Here is a 20,915-nt window from a genome sequence, read left to right as displayed (position 1 = left end):
GGTTTAGATTTGCCTTTGTTTCTCACCATCCTAGTCTATTTTTAATTGGCAATAAAATTAATTTATGAGAAAGCAGCTGGGTGGGCATCTGGCAGCCAGCCAAGCTGCCTATGTCCTAGCATGCTTTTTAAATATACACACGCACTCTTCTTTCTGTCCCGCCTTCCCTCTGCTTTCTCCAGTAACTCACAGATTAGAATTAATATTAAAAGTATCTGAATTCAAACCACCATGATTAGCACAGAATACTGGTAGCCTGGATGAACGTTGCCAGAAATTATCTAGTACTATTTCTAAGAACATGGCTAAGGGAGAATGCATTGTTTTAATCCATTTTAAAAGGTATATGGTCATTGTCCTTGGAAAGACCTGGCATTGAGACAAGGACGTATTTTATGTTACTGATGTGAAGTTCCTTTTCTGCTTGAGGAATTGGTTGTGTGGATTCTCAGACACAGTTAACATGCAGGCCAAAAGGATGTCTTTACCTGAGTATTAAAAATTAGGATCACTCAGTTTCCTTTGTCACACAGAGCAAGCAAGATTTGCTGACATGCCTGCTCCTTGCTTGTAAGACATTTTGTGTGTTGTAAAGCTAAAGTATAGGTATTCATCTCTTCTCTTTAACATAGACTCAGATCCTAGTCCTGCAGGTAACTCTAGGTAAAGCCATGTTCTCTCCTTGAAGATCCCAGGCAGTGTAAGACTCCGCATGCTGGGAAAGAGTTGAAAACTCAGGTCTAAAGTGTACTTCAAGAGGAGTTATTACAGGAAAGTTTGGTTCTGTCTGAGTTTAGATTTCAAATACTTTTCCTGAGGAGGCAATAGCTTTGCTTCGCTGCAGAATCTTTTTAAATATGTGAGTTCTGTCTTAGGCATTCTGTTTTCAGAGTGAAAGAAACATGTCTGTAGATGCAAATTTTACTATGAGTCTTGGGGGCTCTCTGAGTTTTTGTGTTCCTTTAATTTGGGTAAAAGAACTGAGGAATTTCAGTAGGCACTGAAAAATTTCAGTAGACATTCTCCATTGGAGAAAACCTCCACTGAAAGGAGCAGTTACAGAATCTGCATGGAGACTGACAGACTATTCAGAATGTCACTATTAAAATCTCACAATATCATTCAGAAGCACAAGAAGTCTTATTTCTTGAACCCTGTGAATTTTCGTTCGGCTGCTGTTAATACTTAGAGCTTCTTAAGTGTGAGTCATACTAAATATTGTGGAGAACTGATAAGCAAATGTTTGTCCCATTGAATTGTTTTAAAATAAAACATATTCCTCCCTGCACTTTGAGGCAGATACAAATCCTGTGTTGTTTTTTCTGTGAAGTTTTCTTTTTTTCTTTTTACAGAGATAAAGATTATCCTTTTTTTCCCCTGCAAAAATACTGAGAAATCTTGTTTTGATATACATTACAATTAAAATAGAAAATTAATTTTGAGGTTTTGAGCTTTCTGACTTAGCAGCTTTGTAGATGTGCACTCAGAATAGCCTGATCTGAGTTTCAAACCCATTTCACTACTCACAGGAAAGAGCTATAAATGAATGGTCTTTGGTCTAATTCTAAAGTTCTTTTAATACTTCAGGCATATGCTAAGGGGATTTCCTGTTATAAGCTACTGTGCAGAAGCTGTCCCTTTTCTACAGTGGATATTGAGAATGTTTACAATTTCTAGCCTTTCTTCTGCTCTTCTTAGACAAAACTCCTTTGATTTTGGGAAGTTTTGCAATAGTAAAAGCTTTGGGATTTGGAACACTGACTTCAAAGGACTCACTTCAGCAGAAAAAGCACAGGAGAACTTTCAAGAAATAATTCCTACTAATAAAAAAAATTTTGGTACTTTCTGTTTTTAATGGCAAACTAGTATCTAATATAAACCACTGTTAAAAAGTTAAGAGCTATAACATACACATCAGGTGACAGATTGTTAATAGGGTATAATTTGATTGGGGAAAGCTGATGATATCTGCAAAAATAAGAAGTAAGAGCCCCATGGCTGCATAGAAGTGCCTTATTAACAGTTGGATGGGGCATCCTATTGAATGAACTTTATTTACCATGGTTTTATAGTTACCTCCACTGAGCTTACAGTTTCTGGGAGAAAAATACCAAAGTACAGTATTGTTCTTCCAATGTAGCAGTCAGAGTGTTTCTAAACCAAGAAAAATGGGAAAGAGGTTACAGGAGGAAGAGTACATCACACAGCTGGTTCAGAAATAAATTTCTTCAACTGGGTTCTCTGTGTAAGATTGTTACTAAAATTTCTGTGTGTCACTGAAATTTAGGAGATACTTTCTCAACATTTTTCAAAATTTCTCAACATTTAAGGGCTCTGAGTCTAAAGGTTGGGTAGGGCTTCCTACAACTATCCTATGTCTGCTGAAATATGAGGTCAGCAAGGAGGGAAATACGAGGGAAAACAGTTGGAGATGAACTGTTAAGAAATTATGATTATAATTGTTTCAGTGACTATCTGCTTTTCCAGTCTTCCTTGTCAATGTAGAATGAGGTAAACTATATATAACAGGGGTATTTCTTCCCTCTAAGCAGCTGTTCTACTGTCTCTGCAAAAAAGACCAACTATGATTCATTTGGATCTCAATGTTTGTCTTTCAAAAATTACGTAGAAATGACCCGCTCATTTCAGATAGCTAATACTGGGTTGCCAGATGTCACTGACCGTCACTAATTAATAACTTGAATGATGTTTAACACGTAACCTGGAAGTGAAAAGCGCCATGCATCCTTGACATTACTCCAGACCATTCACTTTTGTCAAAAAAAAACCCCAACCAAAAAACAAAAAAACAACCAAAAAAATGAAAAATGAACTAACATTCAGGCTTTTTCATAGCCTCACCATTATCTCAGATCTTCATGATGAAACTGTGATTTCCATTGCAACTGAAGTACAATATGTTTTCTTGAAGACTTTTCCACATTATGAGCAGATTGTCTCCTTAGTCCTGATGCTCCTGTTTGTCTTTCTCACCCTTGATTTCTGTATAATTTAACAGTGTAGCTACACTCCAGTGATTTTCCTAGTATCTATAGATTCAAGCTTTCCTGTTTAAGTAAGCATCTTTTGTCTTTGTGTTTAATGAGAATTTTTCCTCAGTCTGCTCAGTTTTTTGCCTGTCTACACAGTCACATTATTATCTGTCTGTTGATGATGCTCATGTATGTGCCTCTTTGCTTTTTATTCTTCTCCATATTATTGCTGTTTTTTGTTTCAGATTATTTTAGTGATTGACAAATTAAATCCCATTATGTTAAAGCAAGCATAACCAAACCAGAAATTACTTTGTTTCTTCTTTCCCTGAGTGAACTGTCAGTCAAGCTGCCCTCAGTCCTGTTGCCATCTCTTGGGAAATTTGGTGGTGTTTTTCTTACTTTTTTCCATTTTGTCCCATCCACTTTCTATATGTCTTACGTATCTATGTGTTATCCTTAAATGGAAAGAAAAAACCTCAATGTTGATTTTCCAAAATCACCTTTCTGGTCAATTAATTTAACTAGAAGAATGTAAAATATCTCATGTTTGTGTCTCTTTGCTGTTGAACCATTTATTTCTTCACCATCTTTTCAGTGGACAAGCTGCATAAATTGGTGGTTCTAACATTTCTTCTGTCATTATCATTCTACTTTCTCTCTGATTTCATCTCTCTAAAATCTTCATACCTTGATTTAGTTGCATGTTTAATGGGGAAATATGTATGTTAGAGTTCCTTCAACAAATTTTGTCTTTTTGCTGTCTTATAAGATGCCATTTTTAGGCTCACTTTTCAAAATATTGTTACTATTGTAATGTCACTGTAGTGTTTTCTCTAGAACTATAGATGGGAATTACTACTAACAGAATCAAAGCTGCCATCCCCAAAGCCTAATGGCAAAACTATTTGAATAAATAAGTAAAAAAGACCAAGGGATGCTGCGGGCATTTCGGGCGAGCGGGAGTCAGATTCAAATACTCACAGAGTTCAAGATCTGATCCGTTTATTGTACAAACCAGGTAGACTTTTATAAGGCATTCTATAAGCGTGCAATAATGTGGTTGGCTATTTTACAAGCGTATAATAATATGATTGGTTAACAATTGTTTACTGGGAAGATTTCTGTTTCTGCTTTCTCTGGCACGTAGGCTCCTTTCTGCGGTTTCCCAGCTCCTCTTATCACGTCCCGTTGGCCTTGCTTTTGAGCAAACATCTGCAATTTGCTCCTTTTTCTTCATCCCACTGTTCTGGCCGTAACCTCGTCTTATTTCTTCAGTATTTTTCCACTTGCTTCAGAGTTCAGTATAATCATTCAATACAGCAAGAGCCCCAACAAAGGGAAATGATAATAAGATAATAAAATTGTTATGCTGTTCCTAATGGGACAATATGTACAAAATTATACACGTACCTATAGGAATGCTAAGATTTTTTTTTTTTAGTCTCTGTTATTCAGTATAACTTAGAAGGTTTTATAAATTGCATCCTCCACCGTATCTCTCAGAATCATCTAGTTTTGTGAGCTCATATCTGGAAGCTATACTATAGCTGTCTTTGACATCCCAGGGGCAAGATATAGTGTGTTGGCTGTGCCTCTCAGAAATTCTTCCAGGAGGAAAGTCTTGATTTGCCACAAAGTCTGCTGAAGTGTCATACCTTCCTTGACTGACTGTGGCTGGAAGGTAAGGGAGGGCTGATTTCTGGGCTAATTCTTTAATCCCACATCCTACACCATCACGGCTGTCTTGAACAGCAAGTTAGCATGGCACAAGATGGCCCACATTTCGGTGCTGCCTCCTCTTTCCCATTTCCATGTTTCTTAGCATCAATGAGCAGGTGTACAGGAAAATAAACTTCTACTTGCGCCTGCTTAAGGTCCAAACGAACATTTTGTGGCACTCCAGTGCCAGGGGACTTTTTTCCACTTAGTCTGTTATTTAACCTAGGAGGGTGAGAGGTATGAAATTACATTGAAATATCTTTCACTTCCTTGAAATAAAGAGAATCCTGACATTTCTCATCAGCACCTAAAACTTTAAAACACTATTTGTAAAAAAAAATAAATGAAATGTTACTTTCAAAAGGTCTTGGAGCATACTAAAATCAATCTTATTTGCCAAAAAGCAGGAAACACTTTAAAACTCAGTATGTTAACACAGATGTTAAAGCTTAAAGGATTCACATCTAATTTATTCAATACATTAAATTTACTATATGTAGTATAATTTCAGAATGTGCATTAAAACTATGTTATGAAATCTCATTCCTACCTGCTGAATGGCTGCCAAGTTTTGTAATGCAAGAACATTTTGTTGTTTTACCCCTTCAGCACAATTCTGCATTCAGTTTTTAAATGTCCATAAAAGCTGGAAAAGCTTCAAAACACCAGATTGGAACATTCAAAACTTTGAAAGTCACGGTGCAATGTTTTTTTTTTTTGTTGCTTGTTTGTTTGTTTGTTTGTTTAATAACTCTGGGAGCAGGACTAAAAGCCCTAGTTCTGAACACACTCAAGTTTTGGATTGTTAACTTCCAGGTTTGGAACTGCATTTCCCTCTGTAAACCTGTCTCTGTTATAAATAAACCAAATGGGTGTTTTGTTACATTTAGAAGTCTTTGGAGGAGACAGAGGGCAATGCACAGGTGGATAGGTAGGTGGCAGTTGTGAAAGTTCAGTCTTGGGCAGACTTGTATCATTAAAGTCAATACAATAGCCCAACAATGAGGGCTTGTGAAAGTCATAATAAGTCTAAATTCTTCTATAATATTAACTTTTTTTTTTAAAAAAAAAAAATTCAACAACTATTTCTATGCATAGTCAATAAAATAAGCTAGCTAAAACTTTGGCTGCTTTGTGCTTTGGCAGAGTATGTACTTCTCTCCTCAGTTTTTTTTTATATACTTCAGACCAGTGTATTTGAAATAAAATTAAGTTGACATCACCTCCTTGAAGCCATATAAAACTTCATATATTACTTGGTTTAAGATTGAAATTATATATCCATCAGGGGGTCTTAGTTCTTATTGAATTCCAAACCCTGGAAAATTCAAGCATGATTTGATGTTTATTTTCATATATTTCACACTGCTTACTTTATAAGAAACTGTAATTTTCTAAATGTGGATGAACAGTAAAAGCTGGTTCTGAACAAATGAAAACACACATAATGTTATTCCCAGGAGAACTGGCTGTTACATGTGGTAATTGGTGGCAAGAGACTGCAGTGACTGTAGCCAAATAGTAAAGTTGTCCATACGGTGTTGGACTTCTTGTATGAAGTGCTGGCTATTACTTCATATGAAAGCCTAACCAGGTTGCCTTTAGCCCCCAGAAACCAGCTTTTCCTTTTAGGTGAACTAAAAGCGAAAGCTATGTTAAAGGGAAGCCCCTTTTTAATATTTTACTGTGGGTTTTCCCCCAGAGAATGATCATTCTCTGAAGTTGACTGTTTGTCAGGAGCCCATTGGCAAGCTAAGCAGGTCCAGCAATAATGGCTGCAAGGACAAGGGGTCACGACTCTGTGGAAAGCAAGGAAAAGGGTTCCTGTGAAGTATAGAGAGGCATAAATCTTTCTTAAGTGGCTTTACATATTTGCTGGAAGGAAGGATGTCATTATACCGAAGCACGCCTTAAAATTTCTGGTAACCATTGAAACCACCACTAACTCTGTGGCTGCTAATTTGCTGCTAATGTCTTGCTGGTATACTTCTCTTTGGCTACATTCTTTGTGTTTATGATTCTGACACTTTCTTTATGGCCTCTTTAAACTCAGCTTTTGGACTCCAGCATACATGTTCACTGAGAGCTAATTAGACAGGCTGCAAGACACCCTCGCCAAACAAGTCACAACATTTTGAAGCCATTCCATTGCTGGGCTGATGCGAACAATAAGGCAATATTACTCATGTTTGCAGACATATATTATTATGGTTATTGCCATTATACCCCAACTCCCCAGACTATTGTTTAAATACATGATATAAGAGATGAAATCAAGCAGATAATGAAAAAGAAAAAAGGAAATATCATGTAGTTGTTAATTTTTGGCATTGTGTAATTAAACCATCTTCTTTAATGTTATTTTTGCCAGTATCTAATTAGCAGAGCCATCTGCCTAAGAAGTGCAGGACCATCTGTCTGGAATACTGTTCTGTTCATTTTTTGGTTCTTGACTAATTAACTTCTTTCTCTATGAAATGTAATAGTACATTCTGTTTCTATACTTTAAAGAGGTTCATATATAGAAATACATATGAATACATACCTGTCTACATGCATATGTTATGAGTATATCATATATATGTTATGCTATAGCAGCATAGTTCTTCCAGGAGATCTGATTGTACTTGGTTACGTGTGCAGCTTCCACTGCAGGTGAAAGCCAAGTGGTTTTTGTTGACCTGTAAGTACAACTAATACATACCTCACTTAACACATTCTAATAGACCAGCCCTTTCTTGACTGTGTTCAAATTTCAAATTTCCTGTCTGCATTTACTAATTGAAGTTATAATTGTAGAAAGGAGGTATATTAAAGTAAACTACTTAGTGTTTTGGTTATTATTTTTCCTTCTGTATTTTGTAATTTTTTAAAAAAAATCATAGAATAATTTAGATTGGAAGGGACCTCCAGATGTCTTGCCTGGGGACTTAGTTTGCCACTGCATGTTGGGCATGAAGAGAACGCCTTGACAGTTACTTCTTAAATGGGAGTGACATGTGAACATTATTAACTGCTTCTACACCTTTCATGATTTTCTTTTAGTGTTTTTCTAAGGTATTTGGATAAATCAGTTTAGATTGTGGATTTTCTTTTGGTTTCCATTGGAGCTAATTTCTCTGCATTTATTTAATTTGTTTGCTGAAGGTACAATAGTTTAACTTTTAAGCAAGACTCTTATAATTCATCCATTCAAACAGAGAAGGTACTGAAATACATTTTTTGTTCAAAAGAATATGATTAATTTTAATACTGTAAATTTTAACTTAAAATAGGTGGGTGCTCTATGTATATTTTTCTTCATTTGGAAGATAATAGTTTCATTCTATAACTTGACTTGGAATTTGTTTCTTCTGTGGCTGGAATTTCTCTCCTCCCACTACCCCTTGAAAATGCCAGGAGCGATTTCATCTGAAGTCTTTGAAACACTGTACAAACATCAACAATGTAATGTTTACAACATTGTTATAATTATTTACAATTCAGCTTTTACAAAAAGATGCCTGCCATCAGTTTGAAATGTGAGTTCAAACTTAGAGTTGTGTGCACTGAAGTGATGTTTCTGTTCAGTCTGATTTTATGTCAAACCTGTGTGGAGCTTGGTGGATTGTGAGGTTTTTTTTGTATTGAAGAAAATGGTATGTATTCAAAAGCGAACAGTGACTTCCTCATCAGAGTACACTGGGTCAAGTTCAATTTGTACCTGTCAAGTTCAGTCTTTAGAGTTGGCCACACTGACTTTCACAGGACTAAAAATCTCACTGCATATATTTTGCAGTGCTTTACTGGTGACTTATGTAATTAAGGTTTATTTATGTCTACTAGAATGTAGTTATGCTGGGGATTGGGAAATTAGAAACAACTAAGACAAGGCTTTAAATTTATAGAGGTCCTTGAAAGACCATATTGATAGCAGGAATTGTAAAAGCCATGCTGCTGTAAATAATGTCAGCTTGCTCAGAAGCAGACTGATGTGCTACCTTAAACCCTCCTTCTTAACCAATGCAGCTACATTCGTTGTGGAGATGCATAGCAGTAGCTGATGTACTACCTGTCCTTATTTTCTCTAGCACTAATATTCAAATCCCTGTTTCCTCTTTCCCCAGAGCAAAGAAACATGAGTGTCTATAATTTGGTTCAATGAATTTTGTTCCCAGCTTAAGCAGAATTATAATATTAATTAAAACCAATGCACAGACTGCTGAGGGTTGTATTGTGCCATGTGAAAATTGGAACTTCTTATTCAGAGATGTAGGAAAGAAAAGATCCTAACAGCATAAAATCTAGCTGTGTAGGCCTTCGTAGTGGATCAAATATCCATCATGGTATGCATGTCATATTTTCACTGCTTATCTGAACTTCATGGAAGTATTAGCAAACGGTATCAAGCAGGAGAATATGACAAGTTAACAGAAGCAGTAGATAACAGTAACATCTTTAAGTAAACATGGGTTTGTGCTTGCCTTCTAAAACAACGCAATCTGTATGTGTCCATCTGGTCTTTCAGAATTAAAACTTTACAATCTTAATATTCTACTGACAAAACCCACATTGTTAGTATTCTGTTGGGAAATTTTGTTTTGTCTTTGTGTGCTGAAGATTCAGGACACATTTTTCTTCTCTTTTTTCCACACTGAAATGACATTTAACTTGAGGAATTTTCCTCCTATCTCCCCCTGTATAAGTAGGCTGTGTTGAATATCCGCATTTTCACTTTGTGGGAAACTCCCCCAAATTTCTTCAAGATTAGAAGAAAAAAAAATAGCTATATATAGAAATGTTGTCCATACCCGCTGTTTTCATTTATTTAGTCAGCAACAGGACATATGTATGTGTTACTGAACTCTGCAGGAACCTTAGGGACCAGGGTACAACAGTTTGAACTACTCAGCTCTCTTCAGATGTGTTTGTAATGTACTTCATTTGCAGGGTGCTTTGTTATCACCTCCTCCAGCAGTGGACCCCAGGGTTATAGGACTATAAATACACTTGATTTCAAAGATGGCACTTAGCTTTGTCACCAGTGTGTCTGCATTTATTTCTTGTCCAGACAATATTACTCCTTTGGCATATGTTGTTGTGGACAGGGTTTTCCCAGTGAGTTTGCTATTTGGTTAGCTCGCAAACTAATTTATTAATACATAGTTACAGTAGTTCATTTGGATTCTTGTACGTACTGTTAACTATGGTGTCCAGAAATATTACATAATGTATTAATATTTAATATCTTTATTTAAACCTATGCATTCTCAAAGAGAGAAAAGAAAGTTTATTTTCAGTTACGCTAATAATGGTATTAGTGGTTTTATGATGTGTGGCAAAATTATTAATATTTAAGATATGAGAGATCTTCAGCTAAGACATTCATCCCATCTAAAAGAACGTTTGACTAAAAGCTGACAGTCTGTGATTGTTTCCAACACACCACTTCTGAGCTAAATTAATACTGGGTGTGCCACTGGTACAGGGTCCATCAAGAGCTATATATCTATATTGCCATGTTTTTTACTGTTTGATTCCTTCTTAGAAGTGTGGCAGTTAGCAAGCTCCTTAAGGAGTCCATGCCTCCAGGGATGATACCTGGCTTTGCTAATGTAGTGATGACTGGTTTTCTTCACCTCTTACCTTTTTTCTGAAACAGTGTATAGGCTGGGTCTCTGCAATCACTTGGCAGAGAACAGGGGAGCAGAGGGGGAGAGGCAGTCCCAGTGGTCTGTCATGATCATCAAGATTAATGAAGCTTTTGCCTGGCTTGTCCTAAATTTTACTTGCATTATTATGTGCTTGGAGTCCCCAGATTCTTCAAGCATGATCTGCTGGCGAGATCTTATGTATGCTTTTCTCAGATTTTATGGAAATCTTGAAGAACTCCCACTTTTGGCTTCTAAATTTCCCATCTCCAAAGTCTGTTGATTTTCTTTTCCAAAACTTTCAGCACCTAAGAAATGTACTTAATTTGCTTGAATTGCGACATTTTGTAATTTTTGCATTTCATATCCTTCTCCTTCAAATTACTCTTTTACTATGGACTTAGAGCCAATTCAAAGTTTGGTATTTTGTTACTCAAAATTGATTCACTAATAAACATTGACCTTTAATGACATCTTTCTGTCTTCTTTCTTCCTGCTGTTCATGGTTGAATGTTCTTCTCAGTTCAGTTTTGGCAAAAACTTCCCTTCAGACCTTCCCTTTAGTCACCTGTACTCCACTGTCTTTCTCCTCTGACCTCCTACTGGTAACTCTTGCATTTCTCCAGGCATTTGAAATTTTTTGTATTGTTTATAGGTGATATATTCACTATTAGTTACTTTTATGTAGTGCCATACAACATATAGATTCAGTGTGTCCTAATGGTTGCTTAGGAACTTATGTTGGTCATCCAAAAGCAGTCTTTTGTACTGTGATCTTCACTATGGACATAAATTGCTTTTTGCATTACAGAATCAATAGAGTTAAGTAATTGCTGCTTTTTTGTCTGACACACAGTTGCTTTTTTATCTAAGTCGGTATGAGATAACTTTCCTGCTGCTAGATACAGTTTGCTATAAACGCTAGGGTCATTCACAAGTGGGTTCTTCCAGAAGTTTTCAGTATATTCCCTAATAATGCTGTAATCGTTCGTCTTCAAAAGTAAATGCTATAAATAGGAAGGTTTGGGGTGGAGGAAGAGAAGTAATGACATTAGTTTTCCTAAGTCTTTTTTTCCTGAAATGAAAAAGCTTATACTTGGACTTGAAACACAAATCAAAGAGTACTACATAGTATACTCTGAAGACATTTTCCCCCTTAGTTTAAATGGGCTTTCACCCTATTATTTTTATTAATTATAGAGTCTGCTTGCTATTAATATAGTCTCCATTAAAGACAGGTACAAAAGATTACCTATATTAAATCTGAATGAACTGTCTTTCTTTATTTCCTGGTAAATAAAAATGAAAAAGCTGTGGTTTCAATAGTTAAGCAATAGTAGTTAGTTTTGAAATCTCAATTCATCCGGATAAAACGTGAAGTGCTTTGTGGCATTTTTACCTAAAGAATATGTGGATGTGCACTGTCGAGGTGAAAGAATGCAGAATGATTTAAAATGCACTTTAACTACACAGCATATACAGGCATTCCAATATGTACATGTGCTGGCACATAAACACCGAGCACACGACCTGCTCCACTGAACAATAAAGTTCGTAAGTCATAGCTGTTGAATGTTTAATATGGAAATAATTGGAATTAAATCATGCAGTGAAACTGTAGTAATGCAGACTAGGCATTACAGTCCTGGCATAAATTGGTTGAAGCAGAGAGACAGCTCAAAAATGGGGATAAATTGTTTCTGCTTTGCAGTGCTCCATTTCACTGTTGTCTTGTGTCTGCCTGTTTCTTTCTCTGAACGGATGTTTAGTGATGCAGTCATACCTCGAGAAACTAAAATCTCCATTTGATGCTTGAGATAAATATTGCAAAAAACACAACAGGGCACACTTTCCCATGGTTCAAGGTCTCTCAGCAGAGCTGACCTCAGATACGGTTGTGATGCAGCCCAGATCTGCTGGGGAGAAAAGTTCAGGCTTTCTTTGTGTTCCTGACCACTTACTTTAATAAGACTCATAAAAAAGTGGCTAAGCAGCATCAAATCTGACTGTGGTTATTTTTGCTGTAGTGGTAGATACAGTTAATCACGAGGACTGTCAGCTTGATTTTGGATTAAGACATTGAAAAACCATCAAGAGCAAAACTACATTCCTAAAGAGATAAAGCATATAAGGCAGTTATGGATAGAATCACCCACAGCTAATCATCAGTATGCCTGAAGCACATATCTCAAGCATGGGCTTAGATAGCTCTGAGGTTTGTATTTCTGTGTTCCCCGCATTTCTAACTAACTCCTGTTGGTTGCAGGCAGTGGAATGGCAATGTGATGAAGCTACTAAAAGAGCCTGTTACAGTAAAGGTAAATCAAAGGTAAGCACGAGACAAGTGTTCTGCTTAAAGAAAATGTATATGTTAATAGCAGGTATAATTCAGTGTATAAATCTCTACCTTTTGCATTTTTACTGTCTCCCTTTCTGAAGAGGGTTGTAGGAAAGGAGTCTGACACTGATGTGTAAGCAAAGGAATAAAAAAATAATATAGAGAGTGTGGGGTGAGAGTTCCAGTCAAGTCATTCTTTCCTGAAATGGTCAAGAACTTTAGTTTCCAACAATTTGCTGTTTTGACTCTACAACATGTCATATGTAATGGACTGTATTCTCATTTCATTTTCAGTTCTGTAAGTCCTAAATAACTGTGTAATTACTTTGTAAAATCCTCAATTTATTTCCCTGTGTATTAGATGTGATTTTAGGAACTTTTATATTTCATATCTACAGTACTATACAGAAAATACTATGAAATTTACTAACTTTTTAGACATGGGACTTGATATATTTTTAGTATTCAGAACTAATTTCTTATCAGGTCAACTACACTTTCTTTTATTCAGCACAGGCAAGTGTCATGCTGAGATGGAACCTCTATCGATGCAGTGTTCTTTTGTGGTTGTCCTAAGCTGAAGCTAGTTATCAAATTAATTATTAAAGCAGTTAGAAATGCATGCAACTTATGTTTGTAAATATTATAATGTTTAATGATTAAAGTTAATAGAGTTAAAGGGAAAACCCATCAACAGCAACAACTGCATAAAAGCACACTTGCTTTCAGGACCCACATTCAGTAGAACATGTCAGATGTGTCAGCATACATTACTGATGTACAAATATAAATAAAAAATCTCCAACCTTCAAAAATATATTCCAAAAGCTTATACATCTAGTAGAGGAGGAGTCTCTTCTGCATGGTTGTCTAATCACTGACTTTTAAAATTCTCCCACTGAACAGTTCATTTCCAGCATTTTTACTGTTTTGGAAAATAAATTTGCAATGTACCATTGGCTTATCCATTTCTGTTTGAAATTAAAGAGGAAGAATATCCTTACCTCAGAAGCAGGCCCACGTTAAACCACAAGGAGAGAAAAAGACAGAATTACTTGGGGGCGGGGGGGAAGCAAGTGTAGTGAATATAAAGCTTTGTACATAGATGATGATTGTCTTTATGGAGGAACATCTTCCACTGTAGAAATGTGTTCACTGTACTGGGAAAAGGCATTAAGAATGGTCTTCTTTGTCCTCCATTCCCTTTCTTTCCATCCCAGTGTGTGAAAACGAGTATTTAGGAGTTACTGATCACTAGCCATTGAAGTGCAGGATTTGCTTGGTATATAGAATTATATATATATATATATATATATTATTAATAGTTAGATAAAAGAAATGGGTAAGATTTTACTTAAAGATTTCTGATTTGAGTAGACAAATTCTGGTGACTCAAGTTATGTGTGAAGGCTTTAATGGCAGAAATAGATTATAGATCAAAACGCTTACTAGAATCTTGTCAGTTTGTGGAGAGATAAGAACTAACTTTTGGGACCTCATATTTTAAGCAAATGTTTAATTTTCTAAGTTGTTATTTATCCCTAGAAGTTTTATGCTTCTTCAGGTAATATATCTCTCAAGCCTTCATCCTTAGCTTTCAGATGTCACTACTCTGAAGTAATAGGGTATGCTCAAGTGACAACAGAATATGACAGATTTCATTGATCAAGGTGCACATACAGTAGAAACTATACTGATAGGAATGCAATGTGTAACTAAGCGTTTATGCCTTTGTTTTGCAGTGATTTTCCAAGTTTAGAACTGTGAGAATAACATTCAGCTTGTCTGAAAGTCACAGTGCAGTGATTGTGGTGTAACATGATGGATGAAAGTAATGGTGAATTTGAGACTATAGTACTTTTGAATATTACATTGACAATACTGTTCATGGTGTAAAATCCACATCCAATTCAACAGTGCAGAAGCATATGTTGCTATTAAATAATTTTGCTAGTAGAAATACTCAACACTGATGAAATGCATTTAAGAATGGACCTTAGTGTAGTATGTATGTGCAGATTTTTATTCATGCTCATCACACACTTTTGAAGCAGCTGGTGATTGGAAGTTGTGCTGTGACTGTAAAACTAATAATGGCCTCTGAGATTGTTACTTATTAGTGTTACTAGTTAGGTAAAGATTTAGTGTTTCATATGTATCCATAGCCTTATTCCTCATTCACAATCTAGAAGAGAAGTCCAATCCTTATATTTCATTATATCGGAAGGTAATCCTGGGAGGAAATAGTTCTTTTCTTATTGTTACCACAGAGGTGTGGGTGTTTTTTTTGGTTGGGTTTTTTTTTGGGCTTTTTTTTTTTTTGTGCGTGCAGACTTTGTGGCCTGAAAGTTTCACGTGGGAGTTGCTGCAGAACGCAGAGTGATTGACTGAGGCAACCTACACAGATTGAATGACAACTGTCTTTTTGAACTTTTCATGCCTCTTTTGCTTTCATTAATTGATCGAGGTTAAAATCAAAGGGTAGATTTATGGCCAGAGAAAGGACAGCCTAATGATGTTTGTCATTTATTGCCTTATGTCCAAGTCTAAAACAAGGTCACCATGCTCTGTGCATAAGGAAGACTTGCAGATGAGGAAAGCACCTGGTAGGTGGCATGCTCCTTTTCCTAGTCAAACCATGAAAGCCTTCCTTTGGAAAAACTGAGATTATCAGACCAGGAGGAACTCACTCCAGCGCTACGGTGAATTGTCCCTCTTCACAGGAAGTCTCCTGGGAGACACAATTCCGGTTACTGTCACCAGAAAAACTGCTTGCTTCGTTTTTCCTGTATAAATAGATCCAGCCCAAATTGGAGAGTTGCTGGAGGCTGCATTTCTGTGACATTTCTCAGGGTGATTTCAGATTTCAAGGCTGACATATGTGACTGTAGGGAAGGGACAGGAAAGACTGGAGACAAGGCCAGCCCAGGCTGTGGCGAAGGAGAGATGAGGATTACAAGGATGGCTGTGGATAAGTTATTCATTCACATCCTGGTTTCTCTTGAAGCTCTGCTAACCACAGAGCAGCATGGGGGCAAGGACCTCAGGCAGCAAAACTGAAAGTCAGTTTGCTGATGGAGTGCCCTGAAACCAGAAACTAGCTTTGAACCCTGAAGCAACTCTAGTAGTTTTGAGATAATGGTCAGTTAAACACAACTTTTTTTTGGTTTTGTTTTGTTCTTGAGAAAGAAGCTGCACAGAATTTTTGCCTCTAGCTGTAAACAGTAGTAGTTGTTCTGAGGTTTATGCTTTAGGAGCCAATGAGGGAAAAGACCTGAAGGGGAAAATAGATAGGGACATCTGTCACATTTGACAGTGTAATGTGTGCTTGACTTTTGAATGCTGATGTTTGTTACTGAGACTTCAGGCATTTATCCACCAATGTAATCTGTTGCTTAAAAAACCTAGTGGCTCCAAGAGTGAGCCAGACAAAATTATGTCCTTGTGGCCAGCATGCATATTTAGAAGTCTAAAACACCACACAGGGTTAAGAGAATAAATTTGGCCACTCATACTGCCACTTGTGGTAGGGACTGTTAGGAAGGAAAAATATAAGTGCACACAGCAAAAATGCAATAAACCAAAGAGAGATTAAAAAATAATACAATTGAAGAAAAGTTTCTTATTCCTTGCTTATTTAAGATTCTAATGGCTGTGTGTGTTAGCATCTGAACCTTCAATAAAAGTATTAAAAAATTAAACACAGATGTGTTTAAAATGTTAGCCTGTACAAGAAACATTGCTGCAAATGGATAACCATATGCAGCCAGATTGTTCTTGAACTGTCAAGTTGGTCTTAAACTTAAGTAGCAACCTAGCCTGCTTGGGTGTTGAATTCTTTCTAATAGTTGAATTTTGTTTCAGGTATACTGGTGTAGAAGTGGAAAGTACTGGGTAAATTAATTTCTTTCTTTCAGAGGTATTTTTATAAGAGTCTGGGAAGGTATATGGCATAGAGGTCAAGATAAACTGGAGAATAAGACTACATAAAAGATGGCCACCAAACCTACCACCACCCTCTGAACTAAAAAGTTCTTTGAAGTCCTTTGGCTTCACTATTGCCACTTCTACAACACATATCTTTTTTGGGCACCTGAAAATTGAGCTTTTCAGAGTGAGAAGTTACTCTGATCAAAAGACTAAATAACGGAGTCCTTTTTCTATGTGTTTTTGGGTGGTGATTGTTTTATTCATGACTAGTTTTTTAAAATGTGTTTTGTATTATTGTGGATTCATCATATTAATAAAATAGCCAATTATAAAAGCTATTATTTCAGTTTTGATTTTGTTGTAATATATACCCAACAAAAATTTGATATATCTTATTTGCCCTGTTGCCATACGGATTGTTATCAAGTTGGCAGAGGAATTGGACACATTAAAGAGAAGAATCTTGTGAATCACAGGAATTTCAGAGTTTAAAAAAATAAACATTATTTCTGAACAGAAAGAGTGGGTGATCAGCATGCAAGTAATTTGGCAATGGCAGTATTTCAGGGAGCTCTGGAATATGAAGAGGAGAGGTTGCATGGGTTGTAATGTCAGAACCCACTTATTTTTCCTACACTTACATTCCATGGCTTGCTGCAAAGGGCAGGATAGAAGAATAAATTACTGTTACAGTCTATGAACCTTCCCAAGCACTCTTCCAGCAAGAAAAAGAAGGAATTCCGGTCTTTTTTTTTTTCTTTTTTTCTTTTTTTTTTGTGTACTTAAAACAACTCGCAACAGGGGATCTGTCCAGAAGTGAAATAATTACTTTTTAAAAGGCTTGCACTACCCAGCTCTGTTATATGGCTGCATGTTAGTTTCTGTTTGGTTTAAAGAATATTAAGTTCTGTAAGTTTGTTAAGTTCAAGATAAAGATGTGTTTTTACTCAGTGGGAATCGAATCTTAATTCTAAGGTGTTTGACACTTGCCTTTAAAGACCCAAACAGAAGCATTTAAAAGCTACATTTTCAGGAGAAACTAATGCAAATGTGGTTTTGAGTGGTATTTTCACAGAGGTAGGTTTTTTTCTGAGGTTTTACAGGGAAATTTCTCCAAGGTTTATTTTGACTTTATTTTTTATGAGGAAAGGTATAGACAATAAATTCTGAGAGTTTTCTCAGAAATCTTTAAAATATTTTGCCCATCTTTCTTTGCAGTCTATTTTGTGCCTGTTCAATTTATTCAGGATTATATTTCTTGTCTTTCAGGATAAAAGTCTATTTTAAAGATAAACAAGCAATACATTTAATATAACTGTAGGCCAGATAATGGGACTTCTGCACTATTACTATTGCATGGATTTACTTACATGATTCCATTTAATATCTGTTTAGAATTGCCTAGATGTATTTTCATGTATCTCATGTTTTACATGAGACTATCTTGTGAATGAATGTTACAGAGCATTCAAATGGAAAGTTCCAGGAAACTTTCTTTTTTCCAAGTATATAATCGATTTTGTTCATTTTATCAGATAAGGATATTGATTTTTGCAGGAGGAGTGTTTAAAACTTTCCTACATATAGTTCTGGGAGATTTTTATTATTGCAGAAAAAAGCTTTCTGTCTGAATAAACAGTAGAAATTGCTGTGATTTCTAGCTCCTGAAATGAGAGAAATGAATATCATAAAGCCTTCACACATCCTAGTGGGGTAAAAAACATGTAAAACTCTTCCTCAGGGGTGAGCATCTATGTATTGAGATAATGAAATAACAGCAATGTAGATTCTTCAGATTGTGCAAATTGTGAAACTGGTACTGACAAATCTGCATCTGAATACTTTAATATTTTTATTCGTACTGGTTTCAACATGCTCATGTTACTGACAACCCGTTCTTTCTCCTGTTTTCCTTACAACTTCCTCCCTTGGCCTGATCTGTTTTTGAAAATGGCATCTGATCTCGAGGCAGCAGTGTATTATTTAAGTCAGCATCTATCACTTCAGAGTTTAGCTAAACCTTTGAAAGATACACTTAGAAGAAATCTTCAGTACTGAAGAGGTTTATTGTTACCCTATTAAGAAATTTCACAAAGATTGATGTATGCATGTGTTGTAATTAGGAAATCTGTGTATATCTTGTTTGCTAACACATCAGGTATGCTTAAGCCTTGGTCACCTAATTTTTTATGTGTGAATACATGACCATGGACAGAAAATCATAACTACTCTCCTCTATCCTTTGAAGTATCACTGAATATAGTCTTTGTTTTCTGCATGGCAGGAGGAATGCCAGAACTACATTCGAGTGCTTCTTGTTGGAGGCAACCATCTCTTCACCTGTGGAACCAACGCATTCACTCCGATCTGCACCAATCGGACGGTATGAGTCAGATGTTTCATCCCAAAAACTCAAGTCCCCATTCTGATCCAGCAGATTAAAAGGCAGAGCATGCTGTGGTTGGGTCCATGTTATTTGCATATTGATATTTGAGCTGATGTGTAAAAGGCTGATTCAGCTAGTGACAGGCCAAAGGGGAGAGTTAACTGATGATGTCGTCTTGAATTCTTTTCTTCAGCTGTTGGGGGGAGCACAGCTATGATCAGCTCAGTTCCTCCTATATGCCAATTTTCATGAACTTAGTTATTTCTAAGACTTCTGCCACTCTATCAAGTTTGGTTGGCATCAACTTGTGTAGTTATAAAATGTTTTTTATAGTTTTGTTAATTTTTTTTTAAATTAGTTTAACTAAATATAGTTTTGTTAAAAAAAAATAATATAGTTTTGCTAGCTGCCTACTGTGTATGTGTAGTTCTGAAAATGAGAGTACCTGTATTGCTGACTGCTGACTGGTGAGAATGAGAAATGTTGGTTGAGAAGATTTGCCATTCTCTTTCTGAAAAAAAAACACCAACCCACCTAGCTGTAATTTATGTGTATCAGAGAAAGAGAGTCCATTAAGGATCAATAATAGTCATAATAAAAATCAAAATGTCACTGTTTGGACTAATCTGGCTATTTATTTCAGGAAGGGAGAGATGTTTAAATACAAAGCATAGCTATATCACAAAAAAACCCCTCCTTGGCACATTTATTTTATTTAAACCTATTGTACCTTTATTTTCAAATAACATATTAACATCAACCTGTGGTTTATGGCTGAAAGTATTAGGGCTACTAAATCAGAGAGATAGTTCTGCTGAACAGGAAAGCTCCTTTTTGTAAACTCATTTTTCATGTAAGGTTCTCCCCTAAAACACACCAACAAAATGAGTAATAGATTATTTCTGTTATTGTCTGACGACTTGCAGTGGTGAATACCTTAGCTGATTCTGGCAATCAGATCTGGTTTTCTTTTTCATAATAACAGTCTGTGAAGAGATAATTAATTTTTGAGTCGCTTCTAATAGAAAACATTTTAGTCATGGGGGCTAACGATTAACTTGCATGTTTTACATACCAAAGGGGCAAAAGTGAGATCAGACAACACTACAGTAAAACTTCCTATATGACACAGTTTCAGATCGATGTAAATAAGGGTCAGCTCATTACTGTTGGATAATACCAAAGCAGATAACTGGTGTTTATGATAGGATTTTGCTTAGGTTGTTGCAGCTTGGCTGAAATGATAATTTTCAGGTCATTTTAATCCCTTTTTCTCACTCTTTTACAGTTAAGTAACTTGACAGAGATACATGATCAAATCAGTGGCATGGCTCGTTGTCCTTACAGTCCCCAGCACAACTCCACTGCTCTTCTCACTTCCAGTGGGGAATTATATGCTGCTACAGCCATGGATTTTCCAGGAAGAGATCCTGCTATTTATCGCAGTCTGGGGGCACTTCCTCCTCTCCGCACTGCCCAGTACAACTCCAAGTGGCTGAATGGTGAGTGCTGATGGACCGTGAGACTCCCTCCTTCTTAACCCATGCTCTCCATATTCACCATCTTGAAATTCCATTCTGAGAATTTGAATTTTTTTTACAGTATTGTTTATCTCATCTTAAATTTACTTTGCATAGTAATTTTTTTATTATTATACAAGTGTAAATATTATGGCATTTAATTAACATAGCTGCCGTTTGTGGATGTGCACTTAAATGTACATCATGTTTGCAGGCATAGGGATGAGCTGTACTCTCTCTCAGTGTGCTTAGATGTCAGAGCTGAGTCAGCCGAGATCAATAGCTTGCCTTGAGCATTCTTTTGTTGAGCGCTTCAAAAAACCTAATGTAGAAAATTAACAGTGTAGAATGGACTGAATTCTCCTGGCTTTCCCTGCAGGTCCCAGACTTGAGAAG

The 20,915-nt window shown here is 36.3% G+C and overlaps 1 protein-coding gene across 4 annotated transcripts in view; it reads left to right on the top strand.

The window, feature by feature from the left end:
• SEMA5A (semaphorin 5A) overlaps nt 1-20,915 on the top strand; it is a 354,071-nt gene that overhangs the window by 179,316 nt on the left and 153,840 nt on the right. For all 4 annotated transcript variants that reach the window (XM_037380621.1, XM_037380622.1, XM_037380623.1 and 1 more), the window contains exons 6-8: nt 12,612-12,674; nt 18,898-18,996; nt 20,288-20,501. In XM_037380621.1, coding sequence (XP_037236518.1) covers nt 12,612-12,674; nt 18,898-18,996; nt 20,288-20,501 — 376 coding nt within the window. The remainder of the gene's footprint in view (nt 1-12,611; nt 12,675-18,897; nt 18,997-20,287; nt 20,502-20,915) is intronic.

This window comes from Falco rusticolus, chromosome 3 (assembly GCF_015220075.1).
Source record: "Falco rusticolus isolate bFalRus1 chromosome 3, bFalRus1.pri, whole genome shotgun sequence".
NCBI lineage: Eukaryota > Metazoa > Chordata > Aves > Falconiformes > Falconidae > Falco > Falco rusticolus.
Note: the sequence above shows the minus strand (reverse complement) of the source record. Positions and strands in the feature narration are given on the sequence as shown.